Source organism: Gadus macrocephalus, chromosome 2 (genome assembly GCF_031168955.1).
Source record: "Gadus macrocephalus chromosome 2, ASM3116895v1".
NCBI classification, from domain to species: domain Eukaryota; kingdom Metazoa; phylum Chordata; class Actinopteri; order Gadiformes; family Gadidae; genus Gadus; species Gadus macrocephalus.
The window spans coordinates 17,911,723-17,933,014 of record NC_082383.1 but is presented as its reverse complement, the minus strand read 5'-3'; the positions used below and the strand labels follow the sequence as shown (position 1 = coordinate 17,933,014).

General features: G+C 51.6%; 2 protein-coding genes across 2 annotated transcripts; both read left to right on the top strand.

Moving 5' to 3' along the window:
* The first annotated feature begins 1,347 nt into the window (after positions 1–1,347).
* LOC132472829 (phosphoinositide 3-kinase regulatory subunit 5-like) lies at positions 1,348–15,372 on the top strand. Its single transcript, XM_060072625.1, is given in 19 exon segments — positions 1,348–2,527; positions 3,085–3,185; positions 5,479–5,547; positions 5,873–6,011; positions 6,809–6,878; positions 7,468–7,645; positions 8,221–8,446; positions 8,800–8,868; positions 9,204–9,742; positions 10,090–10,431; positions 10,907–11,032; positions 12,145–12,276; positions 12,797–12,890; positions 13,024–13,100; positions 13,193–13,228; positions 13,230–13,290; positions 13,656–13,738; positions 13,844–13,956; positions 14,473–15,372. Coding segments are annotated over 19 exon segments (2,703 nt in total). The 5' UTR covers positions 1,348–2,427; the 3' UTR covers positions 14,621–15,372.
* A 578-nt stretch (positions 15,373–15,950) lies between these two features.
* mfsd6l (major facilitator superfamily domain containing 6-like) lies at positions 15,951–19,129 on the top strand. Its single transcript, XM_060072831.1, has 2 exons — positions 15,951–16,267; positions 16,750–19,129. Exon 2 carries the CDS (start codon positions 16,929–16,931, stop codon positions 18,942–18,944), a length of 2,016 nt encoding a protein of 671 aa, XP_059928814.1. The 5' UTR covers positions 15,951–16,267; positions 16,750–16,928; the 3' UTR covers positions 18,945–19,129.
* Positions 19,130–21,292: the final 2,163 nt, after the last annotated feature.

The following is a 21,292-nucleotide window of genomic DNA, read 5'->3' as shown; positions in this document are numbered from 1 at the left end:
GCTCCCTCACTGCGCTCCCTCTCCGCTCTTCCTCTCCGCGCTCCCCTCTCCGCGCTCCCTCGCTGCGCGTCCTTCCGCAGCCCGGCTAGCCTCCCAGAGGGCGTGTGGACATAGAGTGGAAACAGCGCCGCTTGCCGGCCAACTCTGGTCATTACACCTCCCTGCGCCCTATCGTCTGTATAGTATGTGTTAGTATTGAACGTAACAAAGTACGGCAATTAATAAAAGCTATTTTAACCAATAAACAAGGGTGGTCAATTTAGGAACAGGCCTTTGTTAATCTAGGCTGGACCAGTAGGTCTGTCTCTCGGGCACTGATTACGCACAACACGTCACGTTATCAGGGCGGCATATGGTCTGCCAAAGGTACAGGCGCAGGTTATGAATGCGCCATGCTGAACTATTCAGATGAATGGTGTGCAATGCTGTGCATTATCTCCTTCTGTTGTGATACGCATGAGGTAGACTACTGAAGCCCAACTGACAACCGGTTTGATAACCAAAACAAATGGGAGATAGCGGAATCGGAACAGAGCGTTGAGAAATTAGGTCCTACAAATGCGACGTTCAAAAGTTAAGTATCAAAACCAAATGTACTCCTGAAGTGTATATCTGTGGTGAATCAAAGGTCAGTGGAATAATTTAAACCAATCAGGACACCTGAGTGTAGCACTGATGGAATAATGAAATATTACTTTGCATATGAAAGCCTGTTAAAGCCCAGAGGGGAATGTAATAGCTGGGATCTGAACCAGGGTCCTACCTCACACACTGAGTACCAACGTATCAAACATTATTTTACGAATTTGAATGAATCAATTAAATTGTTTAGGGTTATGAATTGCATTAACCTAATATACATTCAAGATATTCATTATAGTAGGGAGGTTAATCAATAAATAAGAAAAGTCTCTTTCTAGTTTTCTACTGCTTGTGTTCATAAGGTTTGGTTATCCTCTTGTGTCTTCAGGTCAAACACCAGGGTTATGCTGAAGTATCTTATAACACCATTTAGTCTCCAGCAGCCTGCCCAGACAACAGTTAGCAGTCCTGAAATAGACGCTGTTATCCAAAGCGACTTACAATAAGTACATTTGTAAGAAGAAAGAGAAACAACAATATATCTCTGTTGGTACCTTAAGGATGTTCATAGAACCAAGTGCCAAGCAGTAACACTCACTAGGTTGACCCATTCCCCGTAGACACCAGAGATAGCTAGGATAAGGTGCTACATAATGTTACTGTTACTTCTAAGTGGCAGGACGTACAACATACAATAAGTGCGTAAGAGGGGAGGAGGGTGTTGAGCGGGGGGAGGGGGGGGGGGGACAAGCCCGATGCGCAAAAAACAGCTCAGAGTGATTCTTTATGAATCTTTAGGAGGTCCCAGAAACACACCGACATGAGGACAATGGGGGGCGTCGACCGACACACAGCAGCCAATCAGGGAGAGTAATGAAGTCAAGGAGGAAGAGCAGGCGGTCCATCTCAAGGGTGGCAGATATTAACCACACACACACACACACACACACACACACACACACACACACACACACACACACACACACACACACACACACACACACACACACACACACACACACACACACACACAGACACAAGCTTGCACGCATGCACCCTCACACATGCATACAGTCTCACACACACATAGACACACCCAGGCAGACATACACACACAAAGGCACAACCACACACATTCACACACACACACACACACACACACACACACACACACACACACACACACACACACACACACACGCACACACACACACACACACACACACACACACACACACACACACACACACACACACACACACACACACACACACACACACACACACACAACCCATACACTTGCTGTCGGATGTGGTTCTCTCTGTACCCTGTCGGTGAACAATAATCTGTGGTTGTAAATATATAGGTAACCTCCCAGCCTGAACAGGTCTGATCTCTGCTCTCCTCAGCGCTGAATGTGTTCATTCATGTGTGAACTCATCTGAGGCGTAAGAGGGACGGAAACACATGAAATGGAGAAGCAGAGTCCTCTCTTCTTCTGCTTTCAACCGCTCCTCTCCGGCCACCGTGTCGACAGCCCGTGACTCACGTCTGGAGGAAGCGATGACTCGGGGGCTTCGGGCTCGCTGTGAACATTAAGTCTCTGCATCGCTGGCCGACGGCAGGAAGAACCGCGCTGAAGGAAACAGGTTATTTTTGGTGCGACGGACATAAGGATAAGTTGTTGTGTTCAGAGCCTGCACTGCACTCGCTCTGCCTATTCTGCCAAGAGCAGGGTTTGGATCCCAGTCTAGGTTCAGGTCTGGGTCTGGGTCTGGATCTGGTTCAGGGTCTGGGTCTGGGCCTAGGTCAGGGTCTGGCCACCCAGCCTACGGGCCATGTGAGATGGAGCTGAGCTCGTGCACAGAGGACCGGATCCACCATGCCCTCCAGCGGTGCCTTGCGGGCCTGCACCGCGACGCCCCCAACCAGGACTTCTGGAACGGTGAGTCTCGGACCTCGAGGTGAGGAGAGAAAAGCGATTGCTCATCTTTCAACAGACTATACATACCTGGAGCAATGCATGCAGCAATGAAGGAATGAATGAGTGAAATGAATGCTGAGCGACTAACAAACAAACCCCAGCTCTGCATGTCGGGCTCGACCGTTGCTAATCTGCTGTTGCAACACAACACCCAAATGGGAATCGAAAGCTCTGTGACAGGAAGACACGCTGACAACAGCAGAGACAGAGGGGTGTGCGGCTGTGTAGTTGTGTGTGTACATGCATGTGTGTAAATGTGTGTTCACGGGTCTGGGCTTCCGTGCGTGTGCCTCTGTGTGTGTGTGTGTACATGTGTCTGTGTGTATGTTCGTGTGTGCAAGTGTCTGTGTGTTTGTACATGCGTGTGTAACCCCTCTGTGTGTGTGTGTACATGTGTGTGTACATTTGTGTGTAACCCCTCTGTGTGTGTGTGTATGTCCATGTGTGTGCGTGTACATGCGTGTGTAACCCTGTGTGTGTGTGTGTGTGTGTGTGTGTCCATGTGTGTGTGTGTCCAGCCGGTCTGAGTCTGAACCGTTGGGGTCTGGAGGAGCTTCTGAGAAGGGAGGAGAAGAACTCAGTGATCCTGCTGCAGCACCTCCTCACCAAGACCCAGGAGGTAACACCACCCAAACACCACCCTAAAAACACCACCCTAACACACCACCCTAACACCACCTCTCTAACACCACCCTAACACCACCACCCTAAAACCACCTCCCTAACACCACCTTAACACCACCACCCTAACACCACCTCCCTAACACCACCACCCTAACACCACCTCCCTAACACCACCACCCCAACACCACCACCCTAACACCACCTCTCTAACACCACCACCCTAACACCACCTTAACACCACCACCCTAACACCACCTCCCTAACACCACCCTAACACCACCTCCGTAACACCACCTCTCTAACACCACCCTAACACCACCACCCTAACACCACCACCCTAACACCACCTTAACACCACCTCCCTAACACCACCCTAAATCCACCACCCTAACACCACCCTAACACCACCTCCCTAACACCACCCTAACACCACCCTAAATCCACCACCCTAACACCACCCTAACACCACCACCCTAACACCACCTCAACACCACCTCCCTAACACCACCCTAACACCACCACCACACCATCCCCACCCTAACACCCCCACCCTGCAGCACCTCCTCACTAAGCCCCTGGAGGTGAGGGGGTCCCCTCAACACCTAACCAACAGCCCCCTCTATCTACGGGTTCGATGTTAGAGAACATCGAACCCGTAGATACATAACCTCAATGAACCTCATTAACATTTTGCACTTTTGCACTTTTTAAGTTATGCATATTCTTATACGATTCTATGCTCTCTGTTGTGCTAGTACCAGTGGTAAAAGATAAAGTGGGGAAGCTAAACAGCTCTGATAACTACAGGCCAATAGCTCTGGCCAGTGTCATGTCCAAAGTAATGGAGACAGTTCTACTGAGTAGACTTGAGAGGTATGTCCTGTCTACTGACCACCAATTTGGTTTTAAAAGAAAGCTTGGTACTGATTTATGTATTTTTGCACTAAAGGAAATTTTAAATAAATATAATAGGCAAAATTCCACAATGTTCATGTGTTTTATTGATGCTTCTAAAGCATTTGATCGTGTTAATCATGGGAAATTGTTTTTACTATTGTCTAAAAGTGGGGTCCCTGGTTTTTTAATTAGAATCTTGGTCTATTGGTACTCACATCAGGCAATGAGGGTGAGATGGGGGAGTGTAACATCTGATCCCTTCCATGTTACCAATGGTGTTCGCCAGGGCGGAATTTTGTCTCCTTTTCTTTTTAATATGTATATGAATGACTTGTCTTTGATTTTAAATGCATCTGGTACAGGCTGTAGGATTGGGGACTCACTCATTAACCACCTTATGTACGCAGATGATCTGGTCATCTTTAGTCCATATAGTGCTGGTCTACAACAGCTTCTGAGAGTATGCACACAGTATGGTGATGATTTTGACATAAAATACAACGCAAAAAAGAGTAAGATCATGATTGTCAGAAGCAGAGGAGACAGACAGTCAACCTTCCCTGACTTCTATCTGTCTGGCACTGCACTCAGTGTGTGCAGTGAAATTACATACTTGGGCCATATTATGTCAAATGACCTGTCTGATGACAAGGATATCTATAGGCAGCGTCGGAAGCTGTATGCACAAGCAAACATGCTCTGCCGTAGGTTTAGTATGTGCTCTGTACCTGTTAAAATCTCACTCTTTCGAGCGTATTGTACGCCGCTGTATACTGCCCACCTGTGGTGTCGGTATAAACAAGGCAGCATTAGAAAGCTTACAGTGGCCTATAATGATAGCATGAGGCTACTGCTGAGAGCTCCAAGAAGCTCCAGCGCAAGCCAAATGTTTGTAAGTGTTGGGGTCCCTACCTGCTCTGCTGTGTTACGTGGCCTGATGTATGGATTTATGTGTAGGGCATCCGAGTCCGAAAATAACTTAATTGCAGTTTTGGCCAACCCTCTATGCAGTTCGGTTAGATTTTCTTCCAGACTGTGGAACCATTGGCGATCATGTCTGTATGCTCGGCACTTAATATTGTGAATTTGTGAATTTGTGTATTTTTTTTTTTACTCTGTGTTTTGGTTATTTGTTTATTTTGTTTGTGTTGATATGGATCCTCCTGGGTCTGAAATAAAGAAATTATTATTATTATACCTTTATTATTAAATGATATTATATTATATTATATTAAAAGATTGTCCTTTTTACTAGAATGTAAGTGGCAGCTCACTGGGATGTAACTGGAAGGTGACTGGGAGGTACCTGGGATGTGACTTTGAGGTAGCTGGGAGGTATCTGGGAAATGAGCAGGAGTTGACTGGTAGCAGTAAGTGGTCTGTATCTCCAGGTGTTGGAGTCCAGTCAGTATGAGCTGGTGGTGCCTCTGACCCTGCTGTTCTCCTCCACCCTCCTCGAGGTGAGTCTCCTTCCTCACCCCCACCCCCATATTACACCAACATGTACAATAAAAGTACTTTTATTTTGTAATTCTTTGTTTGCATCCTGCTCACAGAGAGGTCAGTGATAAACCGGCCTTTCATTTTGGTTCTTCATTTAAATAGGCTACTGTGCATTTTATTCTTGAATATTTGCTGACATTCAATTCATACACATTTAAATACAAATATATATATTTATGAAGGTGATAATAAACATCCTTTATTTGTATGTATTTTCTATTAATATTTATTTAATTTTATTTTGAAAGGTGTATTAGCTAACCACTTCCTGTGCTCCCCCAGACCTCCCATTGGGTTCCAGAAGGTTCAGTTCTCCAGAAAGCCTACAGCCTGTTCCACAGCTTCCTGTCGTGGCCCCAGCCCTGCAGCTTGGCCTCCAGGCGGCTGCTGAAGGTGCTCTCCACGGAGCTCCGCGCTCCAGGTAACGATCAGACCTCACACTCAGCCAGCAGGTGGTCGACCTCATCGTGACCGCAAGTCAGCCCAGGTCATCAGGACTCAGTTCCTCACAGCTGTACCCGGTACACCTGCTGGTATACGTGCAAATGTTGATCAGGTTAAAACGGAAAATGGAAGAACTTGTGGTCACAATGAGGTACACTGTAGCTCATAGTGACAAATTCCTCCATTTTCCAAATCTTCCATTATTAGTTCCAACCAGATAAACATCTCCATGTAAAATATCAGTTCCTCAAGGGTGAAAATATGCAAATATCTCTGCTTGAATATCTATATATCTGCATATTTATATCTCATTAGTCAGCGTTCTCCTGCGACCCTATATGCATCACACAAGCCCGATGGGCTCTTGACCTAAGGTTGGGAACTTTGATCCCCTTTCCAATGGAAGGGGATCAAAGAGCCCCAGTGACCACACGGCAGACATGAATTCACACTCTCTGACCCCGTAAACAGCCGTTACAGAGACTCACACGTTACCAATTACAATTACAATTCTGTCATTGTGTGTATTGCTTAATACACACAATGACACACCGGCAGAGTCAACCATGCAAGGTGACAGCAAGGGTTAGTGTCTTGCTCAGGGACACATCAACACTCAGCTAGGAGGTGCTGGGGATCGAACTAGCAACCTTTCGGTTACAAGACAACTGCTCTACCTCCTGAGCTAAGCCGACGCAGGGGCCATGTGTTATAGACTGAGACCAGAGACTCCTAACATGTGGTGCATGGATGAATTCATGTGTGTGTCTCCAGGTATCTCTTTTCAGAGGCTGGTGAGAGAAGAGCAGTGGCTGAATTCAGGGAACCACCACGCTAAGACCATGTGAGATATGAGATCAGTGTGTGTGTGTGTGTGTGTGTGTGTGTGTGTGTATGTGTGACTACCTAGTGTGTGTGTGTGTGTGTGTGTAGTGTGACTAACTAGTGTGTTTGTGTTTGTGTGTGTAGTGTGACAAACTAGTTTGTTTGGGTGTGTTTGTGTGCGTGTGTGTGGTTGTGTGTGTAGTGTGGCTACCTATTGTGTGTGTGTGCGTGTGTGTGTGTGTGTGTGTGTGTGTGTGTGTGTGTGTGTGTGTGTGTGTGTGTGTGTGTGTGTGTGTGTGTGTGTGGTGTACACATGCCTGTGTGTGTGTGTGTGTGTGTGTGTGTGTGTGTGTGTGTGTGTGTGTGTGGTGTACACATGCCTGTGTGTGTGTGTGTGTGTGTGTGTGTGTGTGTGTGTGTGTGTCCATGTTCATTTGTATTTGTGGGTGTGTGTGTGTTGAATCATACCAACACATGCGTGGATGTTCTGTATACTTTTTTCTATGTTTGTGTGGGTTCCCTTTGTTTGAACACATGCCGGTGTGTGTATGTGTGTGTGTATGTGTCTGTGTGTGTGTGTGTGTGTGTGTCTGTGTGTGTGTGTGCAGCACGGTGCTGCTGGGTGGCGGGGGGGAGGCTGGGCCCCCAGACGTCCGGGCCCTCTCCGACCACCTCCAGCGGGGGGGGATGACCCCGCGGGCCGCCGCTGTCCACCTTGTCTCCCACGCCGTCCGGGCGTCGCTAGGCAACGCGTATGCCCCGCGGCAGCTCCAAGCCGCGCTGCAGGTGAGCTGACTGCTCCATGCCTGGTCACTTCTCTGACCTTGACCCCCAGGACTGGTCTCATCTCTCTCTCCTCTCTCTCCTGTCTCCTCTCCTCTCTCTCCCCTCTCTCCCCTCTCTCCTCTCCCTCCTCTCTCTCCCTGACCACCAGAACTGGGTGTTGCTTGACGTTTGTCTATTGATCTTCTGTGAGCGATGGTTCTCCTCTTTCTTTCTTCTCTTTCTATATCTGGTTGTGTGATGTAATGTGTTGGAGCAGAGTGTTTTTTCTTGTCCAGTGAATGTTCCAGATGATTAGTGTCTCTGGATAGGTTCTGGTTCTTAAATAGAACTTAAACCTTAAATGGGGAATTCGAGTGTACAGCTTCAAACCAGTGCTGTGATGAATCCCGGTCTGCAAAACCCAGAAATGTTGGACCGTCATCTCCTCTGTCCGAGATCTGAATTCTGGAAACAGCAGCAATGACGTCATTGGTTCCATCTGTTCTGGGATTTCTCCCAACATAACTCTCTCCTCTCTCTCTCTCTCTCTCTCTCTCTCTCTCTCTCTCTCTCTCTCTCTCTCTCTCTCTCCTCAGGCCAGAGGAGATGAGGAGCTGCAAGAGGTGCTCGCCGTGGTGACGGACAGCATGGAGACGGCCGCGTCCTCAGGGGCGCAGCCTGAGACCGCCAGGCGGGCTCTCATGGGGCAGATGGAGCAGCTAGCCCAGAGCCTCGGGCTTGGTAGCTCCCAGGCTAACGGCGGCGAGGTCAGCAAAGGGTCGCCTCGCAGCGCCGATAACCTCTCCGGAGAAGGGGACGAAGGTGAGGATGATGAAGAACGGGATGAGTTCTGCAATATGTAACAAAGATGGAGACGAAGCTGCTTCGGATATTTTATGCATTTCAAGGCTCTTGTTGAGGATTTTGGTTGGTTACCAAGGTATCACTCTGTCCCAGTTACAGCCAATCAGAAAGAGCCGTTGCATTTGCTCGCCGTTTGCTCGCCGAGAGTCGCGACTGAACATTCCTAGAATACTTTGAACAGAGGATGAGACGGTGTTCTGCTGAACTCCTCCTCCTTCTCCTCCTGCTGTCTGCATGGAATAGCAGGAGGCGGTGAACTTAACAAAAGTCACGTCACTCAATGTCAACTGAGGGTTTGATTGTTTCTTCAGGTCCTGAGGATGTGCTCCAGCTGCCGTTTGCCAAATGCCACGTGTGTCCCTGGGAGAAAGACAACTTTGGTAATGAGACCACGTTTCTTCTCTCCAGATACAGATTAGATTCGACTCTACAGACACTGGTTGATCATTGAGGAAAGGATTTGTTCAGCTCAAGCCAGAAGTTGAAGTAAATGTCATTAGGAAGCAGACAGGGTTAGGGCCTCTTGCTAGAGGACTGCGGACAGTGGGGAACAAACCCAGAACATTCTGGCTGAGAGTCGACCCCCTGTTACTTCACTTAGCACTACTACAGATAGTTACAGTGCTGAGCTGTAGAGCAGATCAGGTTATTCTCTGTCTCTTCTGCTTAGACAGCGTTCCGTCCTTTAGTAAAAGTGCATCTCCTCTTCCTCCAGATAATCTGAGCTCCATCCTGGCCCACGTTGTCCACCACGACCTGGCGCCCGACCTCTACTACGACTCAGAGGAGGAGCAGAAGGAGGAGGAGGGGGAGGAGGAGGAGGAGGGGGGGAGGAACGGAACGGACGACACGGCGGTCCGAGGGGAACCGGCTGAAACCGGCCGGAGCAAGAAGGAGGCCCGGCTGAACCGGTTCTCCAGCGGCTCCTCGTCCTCCCGGGATTCGGGGCTGTCCTCCAGCTGGTCTGTCCCGTCGCGCTCGCCCCGGTTGTCGGGCGTTGACAGCGACCTCACCGGGGAGGTCGTCGTGGAGACGGATGACGGCTCTGCCTCCGGCGCGGCGGCGGCGGATCGAAGGAAGCCCAAGAAGAAGTCTCATTCGCTGCTGAGGGTGGAGCGACTGGCCCTGATGTTCAAGACCCCTCGCAGCCCCACGGCTGGCCGCCGGCCAATCAGCACTGGGGCCGACGGGACCCTCTGGGCCGATCCGCCCAACAGCCCCCGCTTCAAACGCTCCAAGTCCCTCCCCCGCCAGGTCAGTGACACGCTTAGGTCACATCTTACTGCATTACAACTCTATTTATCTTATTATTACATTAACATTTACAATCAGGCCCCTTCGCCAACGCTTTTATCTGAAGAAAGAGAAACAACATTATATCTCTGTGGGTACAGTAAGGATGTTCACAGAACCAAGTGCGAAGCACTGACACTCACTAGGTTAACCCATTCCCCGTATACAACACAGATAGCTAGGATAAGACACTACACAATGCTAGGTACTATGGTAAGTGCCAGGACGTACAACATACAGTAAGTGTGTGGGAGGGATTATGATTCTCCACCCTGAGTCGACCCCCGGTGAGACTAACCCGTGTTCAGGTGCGCAACCCCCCCCGCAGCCCCCGCGCCCCCCCCGCCCCCCCGCTGGGGGACCGTCCCGTGTGTGTCCGGCGCCGCCCCATCCTGAGCTGCGATGAGGCAGAGGGGGAGGAGCCCCCGAGCCACACCCTGGTGCGGGTGGTGGTGCTGGGGGGCGACCGGGAGCTGGGGCGCCTGGCCCGGGCGTACGGCCGCCTGCAGCGCAGCGAGCGCAGGACCCCCAGGCTCACCCGGAGGTGCCGGCTCCATTTCTTCTTCGTGCCGGCCCGGAGGCCGATGGGGGAGGGGCCCGCGCCGGGCGACGGCCCGACGGAGGCTCCGCCCCGGGCCACGCCCACCTCGGTGAGGACGGGGGCAGTGGGAGGAGCATATGCTGTTGTCATGGAGATAAGGGTTGTGACGTTAGTCTTGTACACTGAGCTCTGTTCCATCGGTGTTCGACATAAACGTGTTGGATTAGATCAGAACACTGATCACCTTCAATCAGTCATGAACCCGATTCAATGCTAACTCAATGGGTAAAGGGGGGTGTCATGAATATTTGGCCTAGAAAAGCCCTTTGAGACTGTAATGGTGATTAAGGGCTATACAAATAAAATTGAATAAAATTGAATTGAATTGAATTAAACCAGATTCAGTCCTAAACCGGATTCAATGCTTAACTTAATCTATTCCTAAACATCAGTAATTCAGTTTTACGTTATATGATCCCCGTTCAATTCTGATTTGCCAATAAAGAAAATTAAACCTTTGGATCCAACCGCCCCCCCCCCCCCCCCCCCCCCCAACTGAGCCCCCCCCGGTCTCTGCCCCCCAGGATCCCCCCGGACCCCCCCAGCAGGAGGCCTCCACCGACGTGGCCCACCTCCTGGGGCTCATGGACCCCTGGTACCAGCGCAGTGTCCTGAGCCTGCTCAGCCTGTCCTCCACCATCCTGTACCAGGTAGACCACGTAGACCAGGATCTGAACCAGGTAGACCAGGTAGACCACCTTCTGAACCTGGTAGACCACGTCCTGAACCTGGTAGACCACGTCCTGTACCTGGTAGACCAAGTCCAGGACAGGACCTGGTCTACCTGTACTGGGTAGACCAGGTCCTGTACCAGGTAGACCAGGTAGACTACGTCCTGTACCGGTTAGACCAGGTAGACCAGGTCCTGTGGCAGGTAGACCAGTTAGACCAGGTTCTGTGGCAGGTAGACCAGTTAGACCAGGTAGACCAGGTCCTGTACCAGGTAGACCAGTAAGACCAGGTAGACCAGGTCCTGTACCAGGTAGACCAGGTCCTGTACCAGTTAGACCAGGTAGACCAGGTCCTGTACCAGGTAGACCAGTAAGACCAGGTAGACCAGGTCCTGTACCAGGTAGACCAGGTCCTGTACCAGTTAGACCAGGTCCTGTACCAGGTAGACCAGGTCCTGTACCAGGTAGACCAGGTCCTGTACCAGTTAGACCAGGTAGACCAGGTCCTGTACAAGTTAGACCAGGTCCTGTACCAGTTAGACCAGGTCCTGTACCAGGTAGACCAGGTAGACCAGGTAGACCAGTTCCTGTAGTTACTTTAAGTTACTTTAAATTTCAGGAAGCTTGAGGAGACCATGCTTCCTGAAATCAACACCTATCACAATTTCTGCAAAATGTACCAGGTCATATAATAATAATAATAATAATAATACATTTAATTTAGAGGCGGCTTTCAAGACACCCAAGGTCACCTTACAGAGCATATAGTCATCATTCAAAACTATGTAAAACAGACTAGGAATAAAAGGAAAACAGAGGTTAAACATGAATAATAATAATAATTAATAACACTCAAAGACGCCTAAAGTGAAGGGGGGACCTCACTAACCACCACCAATATGTAGAACCCACTTGGGTGATATATAATGTGAACACCTAGTACTTAGTAGTACTAAATAGTACTAACTAACTAAGTTACTCTAGAGCAACTAAATGGCATCGTTAGACCACCTACTTCTGAAACCCTCAGAGTATAGTCTTTTTATGTGATGCGTTGTGATGTTTACGGTTTTGTGTGTTCCGTTTCCTAGACAACAGCGACCACAGACGATGAGGTCACAGGAAGCAGCAGCATGGATCGTCTCCCCCTATTGGCTGACCTGCTGCTGTACTACTGTAGACATGCCCACCAGCCAGCCCTGCTGCAGCTCTACAGGGCAGAGGTCAGAGGGCAGACACACACACACACACACACACACACACACACACACACACACACACACACACACACACACACACACACACACACACACACACACACACACACACACACACACACACACACACCCACACACACACACACACACACACACACACACACACACACACACACACACACACAAACACACCTCAGCTGTAAAGATCCACATTGTTTATACATACTGTCAACTAGTTATTCCAAATCCTCCACCATTGTGTTTCAAAATAAGAGCGTTGAATTTTCCAAATTCAAAATCCTTTCACAACACCATCTACACACACCTGTTGAACACACACCTGTGTGACTGGACCCCTGAGTGTGACTGGACCCCTGAGGGTGACTGGACCCCTGAGTGTGACTGGACCCCTGAGTGTGACTGGACCCCTGAGTGTGACTGGACCCCTGAGTGTGACTGGACCCCTGAGTGTGACTGGTCCACTGAGGGTGACTGATCTTTCTGTGTTCTGCGTTGCTGGTCCCAGTTGACGCTGGCGGGGGGGGCCCGGGTCAGGGAAGTGTTCCTCTACTCTCTGGAGCTGGGAAACACGGCTGGAACCCGGGCGGTGCGGGCCATGGGTCAGTCACACACACACACACACACAAACAAACAAACAAACAAACAAACAAACAAACAAACAAACAAACAAACAAACAAACACACACACCACTCCCTCCCCTAATGCAGCAGTGTGACATGCGTCCCTCTCAGGCGCGGCCAGCAAGCGGTTCGGTATCGACGGCGACCGGGAGGCGGTCCCACTGACACTGGGCGTGGTCTACAACCAGGTAACCCTCACTTCCTGTGACTCGCCCCTTCCATCCTGCTCTCTGATTGGACGGCAGTGCTCACGATGGTCACATGTCTCCTGTCCCACCAGGTGTCTGTGGGGGGGAGGGGCCGCTGGACGGATGCGGGGGGAGGTGGTCTGCACCTCAATCAACCTCCACAAGGCCTGCAGGAGGCCGGAGCTGGTCGGTACGGGACGCCGTCACATGACCCTCACATGATCATCACATGACTATCACATGACCGTCACATGACCATCACATCCAAATCACATGACCGTCACATGATAATCACATGACCGTCATATGATCATCACATGACCGTAACATGACCATCACATGACCGTCACTTGACCGTCACATGACCATCACATGATGGTCATGAAACTGACCACCCGGGGGATCAGGGGGGCTCTCAGGGTCTGGTATATTTCGGAATGGACGGATGAAACACCTTTATCTCGTATCTGATCTGATTTAATTTTACTATAATTGTTCTAATCTAATCTAGTTCGATCCGATCTTCTCAAACCAATGTAACCCGCTCTACTCCAGACCTTGGCGTGGAGAACCTCCTGCTGAGCATGACCGAGGTCCTGAAGAGGCAGTCAACCCGCTCCAAGATGGCGGTCAACCGGGTGAGAGCAACTAATACCTGATCACTCGTCACTCATCAATCATCCCCTCAGAGTGACAGTGATCTAACCCCCCCCCCCCCCCCCCCCCCGGGATGCGCCCCCCAGCTGTGTGTGTCTGAGGTGCGGGTGGACCGGGTGTGTGTGAGGGGCCGCGGCGGGACCACCTTCGCCGTCTGCCTGGACCAGGATGAGAAGAGGATCATTCAGGGGGTCAGCAGGTACAGACCCACCGTCTCCCCCTCTCTCTATCGCTCTGCCTCTCTCTCTCTCTCTCTCTCTGTCTATTGCTCTGCCTCTCTCTCTCTTTAGAGAGAGGGATAGACCCATTGAGTACGTCTCTCTCTCTCTCTTTCTCTCTCCCACTATCGACCTGCCTCTCTCTCTCTCTCCCTCTCTGTCTCCCTCTCTGTCTGTCTCTCTCTCTCTCTCTCTCTCTCTCTCTCTCTCTCTCTCTCTCTCTCTCTCTCTCTCTCTCTCGCCCCCCTCTCTCTCTCTCTCTCTCTCTCTCGCTCTCTCACTCTCACTCTCTCAATCCCTCCCTCTCTCTCTCTCTCTCTCTCTCTCCCTCCCTCCCTCCCTCCCTCCCTCCCTCTCTCTCTCTCTCTCTTTATCTCTCTCTCTCTCTCTCTCTCCCTCAAGAGAGAGAGAGAGAGAGAGAGAGAGAGAGAGAGAGAGAGAGGGTTTTCCCCCAGATGGCGCTGTGTGTTTAGCGAGTTTTTCCTGAACCCTTCCAGGTGCGACGTCTCCCTCTGCTGTAAACCAGGAAGCAGCACTGATTGGCTGTCCCACCGGCCACTCCCGGGCCGCGTCAGACCCCTTCACCCCGCCTACTGCTCCATGCTCTGCCTCCCCGTCAACTCCTTCACGGCCTCCCCCCACTGACCCCCCCTACCCCCTGCCGGCCGGCGACGCCTCGGACACCGCTGACCGCCCGGAACACCGTGGACCGTCCGGAACACACCGGACGTTCCTGGAGAACAAGGAACACTCAGAACATCCTGGGAAGGACCGAGAAGGCTCCAGAAAGATCTGGAACGGAACCACACTGGAGAACATTAGTGTCTGCTGCCAGTCGGTGCTCCGAGGTTCTGGTCGAGTGTTGTTGGAAGTTCATAGTTGGTAGGTGAGAAGAACTTCATGGAGAACATTGGAACGTTCTTGGGAGTTCTGTAGTGTTGGGTTGGAGCTCAGGTCCACTGGGATCCCCTGCTCCTCACCCTCACACTCAGGGAGAGGAAGGTTACCACACCGTAACCAGTGTTAAACTCTAATCTGTCTGTTTAAACTGGACTTCAATCCGTTACTCTCCTCTTCATCATGGACTTCGGTTTATTTAGCTTTAAGTCATCGGTCTACAAACAAAGAGCCTCGATAAACCTTATTGCCTTCAGAGACATCCCATAATATGCCGTTCATTTCATCTGATTCTGGTCAGCTATATTTGCAGCAAAAGATTTTTTTGTTTGAACAACCGAATGACAGACAAGATTCATTCATACAAGATGCAAAATGTACATTTCGTAATATAAAAGCTAAATTATGTTTAAATTTTAAAGAAATAAGGACTAAGCCGTCAAGTGATGTTAAAACAATTTAATGTAATGTATTAATAAAGAGGAGAATAGATTTAAGTACTTAACCGTGAGAAGTGGTTTAGGTGTATTTCAAACCGCTAGGGGGCGCTGTTCAGCTACAACCATGAAACGGTTGTACAGAGTCTGATTTCCGAGAAGATACACATACATAAAAACATTCCCTAAACTGACCGTTTCATAAAACGAACATGATAATGTGTGTCAAAGTTTTACACTATTATTTATTCATATCTTAATTAACACTTCATACGTGGCTTCGAACTATTATTTCAGTAATGGACTACAGAGGGTGACATGGTTCAGGGATATAAATTATAAATAAGGTACAATAATTATGCAATATTTAACCAGATTTATGTTTCTTCAGCGCATACAGAATTATTTATATTCGTTATATTTTAATAGTTAAATTAAGATTTCAAATGGCTATAATTTATCATCATTTGGTGTTCACATAGAATGGCTACTGGACTGTATAAATAAATAATTATTATTCTACATTTTTCACTATGAAGATTAAAATACTTCATAAAAATCATCCCTACTTCCCGATTATATTCTGTTCATCCATGACTCCATTCACACCATGAGACCTTCGCCACGCCAGACCATAATACCTGTCATGTTTACTCTGTAGTCCAGCTGGACTTCCTGCACCAAAGCGGAACTCATGCATCCGGTCCCGTAACGACTTTACGCCCATCCATCATCAATCCCCTGCTCTCAGGGGCCCTCCCCGCCCCGCGGTGTCGCTGTAGACGCACGTCCTGTCTGCGGTGCACACCCAGTACGCACACACAAGCGCAACAGGTGCAACTTCTTCACTAGCAACGATACCTGGAGCGCACAGTAATACATTCACCACCACTTTCCTTTGGGTCAGAATGAACCGCGGACGGTGAGGAGTTTTGGTGCGGCTGCAGAAGTTAACCCGGTAATGTACTTTCACTTCTCTGGAACTTTGAGCGTGACGTGGATCGGTGGGTTCACCTGAGACCAGACAGCTGGCAGGCGGTCCTTCTGCCCCGGGGGCCGGGTCTGCACGGAGATGGAAACCTCCGCAAAGCTCTGATCCAACTCTCAGAGAAACGCTTCTAAATTCAGACGCACTGCTTTGTATAGTATATGTATTTACCTTTTTGTAATAAGCAGTTTAATATACTACAATTTGGTTGTTACCCCTCACAACCAGATAAATTATAGCTAACGTAGCATATTATTATTCTGTTGAATCAAATCATGTTGCACATTCATTTCAAGTATTTATAATCTATATTATTTTATAAGCTGAATCAGATCAATGTAGTTGTAATGTAATGTAATCAGATCAATATTTACATGTTCAAAGTAAACATCCAACATGTAATACCATGTGACCTGAACACATGAACATATCTCCTTCTGTTCTCTATGAAGCTGTAGTCACCAAGCCTCATGTGATCGCTGACTTAGACAAGCAGCCCGGCAGCAGCCAGACAACCAGCCAGCCAGCAGCCAGGCAACCAGACAACCAGCCAGCCAGCCAGCAGCCAGCCAGCAGCCAGACAACCCTATAGCCCACAGCCCCCAGCGCTCTATCCCCCCCAGCTCCCAGCATGAAGCCCCCCCAGCAGGTTGACATCCGGGCGGCGCTCCTCCTGTCCTCCTCCTTCCACTTCCTGTGCAGCGTGGGGCGGGGCTGCTTGCTGCCGTTCCTCACGCTCTACCTCCGGCGCCTGGGCCTGGGCGCTGCCGCCACCGGGGGCGTCATGGCGACCCGCCACCTGACCACATTGCTCTGGAGCCCGCTGGCTGGAGCACTGACCCGGCGCTACGACAAGAGGCGGCTGGCGGCGGTGCTCTCCCTGGTGGGCTCGGCCGCCGTGGCTCTGCTGATCCCCTTCATCCCCCCCCTCGACGCCCGCGCTCTGGGTGGCCGCTGCAACGCCAGCGCAGCTAGCATTGGTTCTAGTGTTAGCATTAGCCCCGGTGCTAGCATTAGCCCCGGTGTTAGCGTTAGCATTAGCCATGGTGTTAGGTCTAGCATTAGCCCCGGCACTAGCATTAGCCCCGGTGCTAGCATTGGCCCTGGAGTTAACGTTAGCATTAGCCCTAGTGTTAGCGTTAGCCCGACCGCCTTCCCCGCGCCCCAGCCGCTCTCCAGCTCCTCTGTGGGAGGGGTCCCCCCCAGCACCCTGCCTGCCGCGGGGCCGCTGAGCAACGCCCCCTCTGAGGGTCAGCTGGCGGCCAACGGTACGCTGGGGGGGGCAGGGAGTGGCAACAAGTCGGTCGTCAACGGGCACCGGGTGGAGAGGGGGGCCTCGGGCCCTGCCCTGAGCCACCGGTCGCTTGACGTCCCGGAGCCCAGCGGGGGCTGGAGGGGGGTGGGGGGGGCGGGCGGTGAGGAGGACGGGGGCTTCCTGAGCGGGGGCTGGAGGGGGGTGGGGGGGGCGGGGGGTGAGGAGGACGGGGGTTTCCTGAGCGGGCTGAAGGGCGTGGCGGCGCGGCAGCAGCTCCTCCTGCTGCTTCTGATGGGCGTGGTCGCGTGGGAGCTGCTTGCGGCGCCGCTGGCCTGGGCGGTGGAGGACGGTCTCCACGACTACCTGGACGCGGTGGACGCCGCAGATCGTCACGGCAACGCGCCCACTTGGGGCCGGCTGGGCGCGGCACTCGGCGCCGGGGGGGCGGGGATCCTGGTGAGCCGGCTGCCCTGCTTCCTGGTGGGCGATCACGTGACCCGCGGCGCCACCCACTTCTTCCTCTACGCTGCGCTGGCCGCGCCCACGCTGATGGTGGGCTCCGCCCTCCTGCCGCTTCTGCACCTGGACAGGAAGCGGGCGCGCGGGGGCGGGCTCATGAGGGCCCTGCGGCTGGTCGGGGGCCGCCCCGGGGGCCCGCTCTGTGCTGCCGTTGCCCTGCTGGCCGCCGCGGGCGGCGCCGCGCTTGAAGACTTCCTGCTGTGGGCCATGGAGGACGCGGGCGCGGGCGAGCTGCACATGGGCGTGGGCGTGGCTCTGGGCTCACTGAGCGAGGCGGCCTTCCCCCTCCTGCTGGGCCTGTGCTCGCGGCCCCCTGGCCCCTGGGGGCCCCTGATGGCCGGGGCGGGGGCCCTGGCTCTGACGTGCCTGTACTGCTCCTTCCTCTGGGGCCCCTGGGCCGCACTACCCGCCCAGCTGCTGCGGGGCCTCAGCGCGGGGACCCTGTGGTGGGGGGTCGGGGCGCAGGCGGAGGAGGTGGGGGCAGGGGGGGCGGAGCTTGGTGTGCGGCGGGTGTACGGTTGGCTGTGCGCTGGGATGGGGGCAGTCCTCGGGTCCATGGGGGCGGGGTTTGTGGCAGAGCGGTGGGGGGTGCGCTGGCTGCTGCGGGGCGTGGCCCTGGGCGTGGCCGTGTGCTGCGTGCTCCTCCCCCTGCTCCGGTGGCGGACGCCGCAGCAGCACCGCATCAACTACTCCCGCCTCCTGGCGGCGGACGACAGTGAGGACAGTGGCTCGGAGGAAGAGCCGGAGACGGACTGGCTGGACCGCGCCCTGGAGGTGGACCGCGCCCTGGAGGCGAACCTCGCCCTCCAGGACCATGCCCTCAAAGGGGATCGGCACCGGCAGAACCTCTCTGAGAGGAGGGGCCACCTCTGAGAGGAGGGGCCACCTCTGGGGGGAGGGGCCACCTCTGGGGGGAGGGGCCACCTCTGGGGGGAGGGGCCACCTCTGGGGGGAGGGGCCACCTCTGGGAGGGGAATTAGGATAACTGTCATGTTACTGCTTTCTGACAATGAATGTGATTCTGTGGGTTTCATAGTAAAAATAAAAACGTAACTATCTATCTTTTAATGTTTATTTTATTCCAGCTCATGTCGGTCATGCTGCTCGTCTCGGCTGCGGCCCATGTGAACTGGAGACTTATGGCACGTTGCCACTGCAGGGTGCAGTATGGTTCGGTTTGCAAAGGTGCGGTACGGATTGCGTTTCCACCGCCAAAAGTGGACGTGACCCGGACTGAGCCGTACTCGTTTTGCCCTCGTCTTCAGTACTCCTCCGTTGGGGTACTGAGACGCCTGAAAGGGTGCCGGACAATTCGAGCTACACACCCCCTCCGTTGATTGGTCGACAGAATCATCACTTCCGGGCGACGTGGGGATAAAAACAAACAAACAGTAGCCTCGAGGTATTATTCTTTCCATGATAGCTCTTGGTTTAATGTGTCGCGTTCAAATTTTCCATTGTTTTTATTGAGCAGGCTACACTGTGTCACGCTGCTATGATGTCACGATGTTTACGTAGCTGCCGCAGCGATCGACATCCGGCCTACCATAAAGGGTACTGTCGGCGGTCGAAACGCAACCTCGAAACTGAGCTGGGCTATACCGCCCCCTCCCTACCGGACTGAAGCGAACCGAACCGTACCGCACCCTGCAGTGAAACGCGGCATAAAGGGCTCTTTATGGTTCCACGTTGAGGCAACGCAAGGGGGTTACAGACCCGTTACGTCCTTGCGGATCCTCCTTTCGTCCACCGCAAGAGCCTGACGGGCGCCTCCCAAAAATGTTAACCTTGCGTTGAGGCGTCGCAGCAGCAACGGCTGTGATTGGTCCACTAACTCCATAATATCCGGCAATACGTTTGTATGTAAAAAATCGAAGGTAAAACATGTAACTTTTGCCTTCATAGCCGTCACCTTTTTGACGATTTGTGTTCGGTCATCATAGACTTCAAATGTAATGACCAGAATGGACAACTATGACCAACTTGCAGCCTATGTTGAACATCGTTTTAGTCGTATTCAGCTTTCAAGTTGCTAGAATCCATACCATACCATAGTCGAAACGTCTAGTAGTAGACCAATGGAGAGTAATAGCATGCAAAGATAAAGACTAACTATTTGTTTTCTCTTTACCACGGACATGCATAGTGACATGTAAACCCGACGCAGAACCATAAAGGTTCACGACTACATTGAAGCGACTGCTTGGTCATTGTGTTGCGTGAACGTGGAACCATAATAAGCCCTTAAAGCTGGTTCACAGTCAGTTTATATCGTAGCCTCTACAGTCGTCTAGTGTGTGCAGCCCCCACTGAAGGTCAAGCCTACAGGATCCTTGTAGGTTTAAGATACTGTTGTCTGAGAGATGTTTGTTCCTCACGACCCCCCACTTCTACCATCACTGCACACTCTAGTGTTTCATGATATGAATCACATCTCCTGTAACTGGAACAAGAAACACCAGAAACCACTTCCTACACCACAACCTTTGTATTTTGACGTTGTGCTGAGGATTGTCAGTCTGATGATTCTCTGAGAAGGCTTCGTTGTTCTCCAGGTGACCAGACAAACATCTTACATCTTACTGTATGTTTCAACTTCTTTAATGAATTATGGACAGGGTGGGATTTTCTGAATGGGATGAACCTTTTGATAAACCAGTCTCAGTCACAGTCTGCATTCTACGGTCATGAAACCATGTTGTATTAGAGACGTACGTCTCTGATACAACATGGTTTCATGACCTTAGAATACAGACTGTGACCTGAGACTGAACACTAATGCCGCTTTTCCACTGCATGGTACCAGCTCGACACGACACGACACGACTCGACTCAGCTCGCATTTTTTGCGTTTCCACCGCGGTACCATGGTATCTGGTACCTGAAGTGGCTGCTTTTTCTAGTACCTACTCGCTCTAGGTTCCAAGCGAGCTGAGCCGATGCTAAAAGGTGACGTCGGCAGACGGCCGGCGACTGATTGGCCAGAGAGTGTGACGAAGTCACGAGAGCGACATGGCAACCATGCTGGTAACATCCATAGCAGCGCCGCAGCCAACATGTTCCACTTCTCCAACTTCTTCAACATGCCAGCTAATAATAGTAATGCGATCGATGTCCTCCATTGTTGTTACGTGGGTTCTGTCCATGTGTGGGTTGCGTATGTGTTGTTTGCGTCGCGTACACAAATACGTCACGGCCCTTTCGCGCAGCCGACCCCGCCC